Source organism: Photinus pyralis, unplaced genomic scaffold (genome assembly GCF_008802855.1).
Source record: "Photinus pyralis isolate 1611_PpyrPB1 unplaced genomic scaffold, Ppyr1.3 Ppyr1.4_LG5, whole genome shotgun sequence".
NCBI classification, from domain to species: domain Eukaryota; kingdom Metazoa; phylum Arthropoda; class Insecta; order Coleoptera; family Lampyridae; genus Photinus; species Photinus pyralis.
Window position 1 is genome coordinate 14,061,627 of NW_022170596.1, and position 6,684 is coordinate 14,068,310.

Consider the following 6,684-nt stretch of genomic DNA (forward strand, 5'->3'; position numbering starts at 1 on the left):
CTGCTATTAGCCCTATGCTTTCAATACAAAATTGTTGGTCACGGATAGAGGGCACTGTAGTCGTGGGTATGTTAAAGTCACTAAATATAGAAAGTACCGCAATCCATTGGGCTCGTGTGTTAGAGAGAGAACGCATGATTTTTGCCCAAAAATGGCGGAAGTTACCAGATTTTAGTAACTTTAATGTTAGGGATTGTTCCACCTGTTTGGAGATATCTGTATATATTTTTATAAAACATGACAGTACTATGAAGTTAGGTTATAAAAAATGACAGCTATTCAGATTTTATTTGTCAATTTTTTTAAGTTGGCAGCAAATTTGCCCAAAAATGGCGGATGATTGCCGTACTTTCTATATCTAGTGACTTTAATACAAACATAGATATATAAATACATAGATACAGCCATACCCCAACATAGTTCAAAAGGACGTACCATCTATTACCATCACTTTCGGCACATTAATTACGTATAGCGCTATCCTTTATAGAGGTACCCTGAGCATGGAAGACAAGATTCGCATTATTTATTATAACTGTCAATCAAATTGTTAGCACAAATCACACAGAAAATTATCAGATTTGAGACTTTACAACATAAATAAACCGCCTTTTTATTTATTTAAATCGCATAGCAGCAAGAAATGTTACATTTAAAATGGAAGATGTTACTTATAAAGCTGGCAAATGAAGAATTTGAAAAAATTACAGCTGACAACTGGAAGAAAGTGTGTGAACATGTGGAAAGTGATTAATTTAAAAGAGAAGTTATATTGGTTGATGTTTCTGCACTTTATAATAAGTGTTAATAATGACAGTGATGATTCGAATTTGTCAATTTCATCTGACGATGATTCGGATTGTGAGCTTTTACAAACGTAATGAATGTTCACTAAATGAGTATTATCACCAATTGGATATCATTGTTAAGGTGTTGTATTTATTTTAAATAAATGTACACGTGTAGCTTACTTACTACAATTAGCACTATAATTTCAAAAAGAAACCCCACCGAATGGACATATGCCGAAAGGTAGGCAAGACGCGTAGCGACCAAAATTTGATATTGCACGCACACACAGTCTAAAAACTCGTTTCCCTAAGAATATTGGACGGATCCTTCTTTGTGATCATGATACAAACGCACTGCATCAACATCATATAGGCCAAAATGATAATTGGAAACGAATTCACTTCCTGTCGCAACAATTTCCTTTACCATTACGCCTAAAACCATGCAATTAAAATTAAAATGTTGAACATAAACTTTACTTACTTACGGTTTTTTTGATATTCTGCAAGCCAGCAATGAATTCACTGCAGCACATCATGCCAAACAGGGTAAACATTATCCCAAATTTGAATGGCGTAGTTCGATGTAATAAAACTATTTCAGGAATAACAATTATGGACGCGTCTATCATTATGGCAAGCACTAATGTTATTCGTATTCAATTGATAACGCAATAATTACATAATATTTAGTGAAAAAACCGCCCATCATGTTTAGGGCGAATATTTTTAGTTAGATTGGATTTCGCGCTATCGTGAAATGTGTCAACTGTCACATGACTTATGGGACGCGCTAAGTTTGTTTTAAGCGACCGATTCGCGTACGACATAGTGGTTAATGCAATAAAAAGAGATAGAACATGTTTCATCTTGGTTAGAAAGTAATGGAGAGATGTACAAATTTCTTTGATATGTTTTTTAAAAACCGAGGTACGTTTGTTAAGGATGGCTGTATCTAGGTATTTATATATCTATGTGGGTATGTGAATCTCAGGGTAAACTAAAGTCGTATGAACACCACTAGGATCGCGTAAAGAGTAGCTTTTATAGTAACCGCGTAGCACGGGAAGCTTTAAATACTTATGATTATCTTCTATACGTCCACAAATAAGAATAGGTTTGCTTTTTTGGCATATCTAGGCGATTAATTAATTGACGTTTGTTAATTTATAGGTTGACAGTCTCAAATCGTGTCTAATCGGACAACTTCGGACAGACTCGTTTACCCTGAAACGCACATACCCAGGCAATGTCCTTGACCATATTTTAGTTACAATTAGCAGTCCATGTACTATAGGATATTTGACAAGGCGTAAAACTAATAAACGTTGTCCTCTTTCATGTAGTCTCCTTAAATTGAAAGGAACAACTTCTTATCCTTCCCCCTCCAATAAATATGATCGCTTGCATTCAAGATTGGGTGTTATATTGTAACAAATTACTGCGGTACCTTTAATTCTTTGGATTGTGGGTTACAAAGGTTTTGATTTCTGATGGTATCCAAATTGAAATAAAAATTAAGAAGAAAACCTGAACCCTACAATTAACCTATAATGTTCACAACTCATTTCTAGGTGCTGGGCCTGCCCCCACATGCTCTTCATACTCGGATGAAGGGTTTTTTGCCCACAGGAATCTGCATCTCCGTCCTCTGTCTTCTTCCTCGGAATCACTTTCTGTCCACAAAAATCTCTCTTTTCCATCTTCAAAACGATGATGGAAAATCACAAGTACATCACCACATCACAAGAAGTAATAAAAGCGCAAATATGAGCAAAAAGGATGGTTTTCAAGTTATTTTAGTTCTTGCGAACGGAACGACTGGGCCGTCAACCGTCGGTTGAAGCGGCTCTACCAGTGGATTTCCGCCGGTCGAAATTTCGCCGGTTCAACCGCCGGTTGAACCCGCGGTTAACCTTTATGCAACGCAAAATCTCTCTCAACAGTCGGTTGAAGTCCAACCTGCGGTCAAACGGGTTTTATGCAACCGGCCCTAAGTTGTCAATGACCTATTCATCTTTGGCGGCGGTCTGGTGCAGATGTTATTATAGATGGGTCTTGTCTAAACTAAACTGTCTTGAAGTGTGTTTCACTAATAATGACCAGTATTTTAAACATCTGGTGTAATTATTTTCATTGTTTTGTTGCCTCGAATAGATTTTGTTTTGTTTTTTTTATTCGTCACAGACTACTTGATTAAAATACAAAAACCGTTGATATAACTGGTATCTTATTTTCAATCTTATGTTATAATAGCTCGTTGAAAAGAGAATTTAAAAATCTATCAAGTAATCTAAAAATCCCATATGGCGCCTATTTAACTTTAGGAAGTTGGTAAATGTTCCTCAAAAGTGGCCATCTTGAATTTTTTTGTTGACATCAATTCTAAATTAAACGTATCAAAGACAGTAACTTTTATATAAAACTTTTTTTTATATCTCTTATACTTTCGATGATATAAGACATTCAAGGAAATGACCAATTTGAGTTTTTTTGAATTTACCTCGAAGCTATGCGACATTTTGAATTTCCAAAACGAAATTTTAAATAAGCATCTAAAACTGCAAAACATTGCCCATTTAACCAATTCTCTATCCTTAATAATAACAAAGTTACCCATGCAATCCCACCCGATCTGGGACACACTGTATATATACATGCAGGTACATACACCGATATTTTAACATAGGTATTGATATTTTACCTTAGTTCTTTGGATTAAAAACAAAAAGAATGCAACGAACGAACTTCTGCAATCGCTTATCACTCATTGAAAAAAAAGTTGTATGACGTCACGGCGCTAAAAACTTAGATATTAAAAAAAAATTTTGACAGTACATCATTTATAATGCCTAATGTACATTCGCAAAATTTTAACGAAATCATAGTAACTGTTTTGGCGAAAAATTTTTTTTAGTTTTTTAATTTTGACATTTTTTTTCTCAGTTTTTTTTTGTAATAACGCCTGGCACAACATTTGTAGGTTGTACACAGAAAAATAAGGCCTTTCGAATAACTTAATAAAAATTTTAGGTTACTATTTGAAAAAAAAAATTCGATGCCGTTGCGGCGCTCCAAAATTTTTTTTCAAAAATCCCTCTGGTTATTTTTCGTTTCAGTATGCCTAATACGCACATCCAAAATTTGAACAAAATCCGTCGAGCCGTTACCTCGGAAAATTCATGCACCAATTTACTTGCACAAATTGGCATGCACAAGTCAATTTGCGCAAATTGCATGAGCGTGAAAACGCACCACATGTTATTACGAAAGTGGGCGAAACTTTTCGTCCAATATTAACACGGTCCTCTCCCGAAGTTGGCATGTTAGTCATTTGCGTTTATTTTAGAGCGATTTCGGCCTCCCCAACACACACGAGGCTCCGATTGATTGTGACTACCAGATCTGTATATTATTCTATGGTGTATTTATTTACACGTGGCATTTTTTTGTTATAAACTGACTAGTGATCTTCTTTAGATAGGAGGTGACTAGTTTTATACATTCCGTGGTCTTCAAGGTCAAGAGGGTGAATTTAGTTATGTGCCCGCTTTTCGATAATTCACTGTAACATTGGGGGTGGCTCATGCTTTACTTTTAGGTCCAGTACTATTTGTTGGGTATTTAGGTGAGTGACGTCTCTAAATACAGTTTCTTTGTTTCCTGCAGCGTCGATGGGCTCAGTTCGTTAACGTTGTAGGTCATTTTCCTTCTGTAAATTTACGGGGTAGTCATTTGACAGGGATGGTTTGGTTTCGCAGGTGGTTTTCTTCCAAATTTAATTTAAAAATGCAGGTGGTAGGAGGTGGTCTTTTTGTTCTCGTCCGCCACATGTGTATTATATATTTTGCGAGGGATTCTAAGAAAATGCGAGGTCATCGGCAGGCGTTATTATAAATCGGCCTCAAGGCAACTGACTAGATCTACTATTGGACAAACAAGTGGAGGGTGAACAACAGTGCTGTTGGCCCTACCTGGTCTTGTAAGGAGTCATTGAATAAAAAATTAAATTCAATGAAGGAGTGGAAAATTGTTACACGATTTCAAAATCAAAGAAAATCACGCGGAAACTTCCTTCCGTTATAAAGACCCTATGATTTTGGAGGAACCTGTTTATTGGTGCATTATAAACAGTGTATACGTAGTTACAGTGCAATGGTGATATTTGTCAACCTCCCAGTTGCTTGTACACAATCGGTACATAATCGTCCCATTTAGCCTGGTAAAAATTTCCAGCAATTGGTTCTCCAAGATTATACTTCTGCGCTAATTTCCTAATCGAAAACTTTTCTCTTCCATTAGCCGACGTGTTAGTTAACCTCGGCTCGTCGAATGTAATTTGACCCTGTTGCTCATATACAAGAAGAACGTATCGATGTAAACCTGTACCTTCGGGTGGTGCTGAGCCGATGTATTCCGATAGATGTTCGCCTTTTCCCACATCCAATCCGGGAATGTTACCCACAAGCCAGTGGTGCCATTCCCGGAAGTCCGGTTTGCTTCTGCTTGGAGCGTCAGGGTCTGTCATTACTAGTAAGTAGAACTTGTTTGGATCGGCGTTCCACTGTACCGACGGTGGATCTTTCACTTGAGTGGGTGTTAGTTCGTTGCCGTCATTCACTTTTACGTTGTTCGCGAACGTTGCAGTTAGGCACTGGGCTGGTTTTTGATCAATCACATCGGCAACTACTTCCATTTTGATCATGTTGTTCGATGGCTCTTTGGGAGATTTACAGCAGCAGGACATCTTGGAGCAACAAACAATAGGTGAATGATTTTAAAGATCAATTGACACATTCGTGACATAAGCAAACTTATTATAACGAGAGCCGAGGCGGTAGGGAAATGTCCTGTTTTGGGATCAATTGTGCGTGCAATGCCTGTAAGCACTTCGACAAATCTTGTTTTGAAATGAAAACGACTTCTCACGGAAGAATCTTCTGACTGTATAGGAAACCGTAGCTACACGTAGCCGGTTCGCTCAATCCAAAGCAAAATCTATTTTTCTATTAGTCATTATGTACAAACGGTCTGTAATTACAATACCTCTTGCATCGCCGTATCCACTTGCATACTATTTGCATTGCCTCACCACTGACTGGTTGTAATGTCTACAATGATTTCATTGCTTACATTAGCGACGAGTCGTTATCATCACATTCCGATAGAGGTCGACCTTTAAGATGGCATAAGAAATAAATTTAATGTCAAGGGGTTCCTAAAACATTTATAAGGATGGGCTATTTTGAAAACCTATAAACTCAGGGCAGTCAAGCCGTAGACATCGAGTGATGAGATCGCTACCAAGTAAACATTTGCCCTGGTTCTCTGGTGTGCCCTTAGATTAGGAAAGAGTATGGATACCGCGTATGCCGTACAGCCCGTGTATGAATCGTGTTACCTTTTTAAACAAGTCCGCCATTTTATATGTGGCACATATGTCATTAAAGTAACTTTTTTTTATGAGTTTTTGCGCTTAAATTGAGAGGAAATACACAAACAACAACTTAAAATCATGGTGAAATGTGCATATTGTGGATGCAAAAGCCGGAGTGAGAAGGAGGAACCCGGAATTTCATTTCAAACGTAAATATTGAAAATGTGCCTAATGCCGTTACCACGTATTTTCCTATTTTTCCTCATAAAGCTTTTTCTTTGAATATTCTTTTTTTAATATGTTAAAATCCATAGCTTAATGAGCGAGTTGACTTAATTTCTTACAACAGAACCAATCCCATGCATTCAAAATTTGATAACAAACTTCTTCAAGGATGGAATTATTCAATAAACTCCATAGGCGTAGTCATTAGCACTCCGCGTTTTTCAAAGAGAAAATTGGTACGGAAACGGCTTTACGTGAAAAATCAAACAGAAAGCAATGAAGATTCTTATT

At 37.0% G+C, this 6,684-nt stretch overlaps 1 protein-coding gene across 1 annotated transcript; it reads right to left on the reverse strand.

The window, feature by feature from the left end:
* Positions 1–4,894: 4,894 nt before the first annotated feature.
* LOC116172705 (protein D2-like) lies at positions 4,895–6,013 on the reverse strand. Its single transcript, XM_031489964.1, has 2 exons — positions 5,838–6,013; positions 4,895–5,789 (listed from the first exon to the last, which is right to left on the reverse strand). The coding sequence occupies exon 2, from the start codon at positions 5,536–5,538 to the stop codon at positions 4,960–4,962; it is 579 nt and encodes a 192-aa protein (XP_031345824.1). The 5' UTR covers positions 5,539–5,789; positions 5,838–6,013; the 3' UTR covers positions 4,895–4,959.
* Between the last annotated feature and the right edge of the window lie 671 nt (positions 6,014–6,684).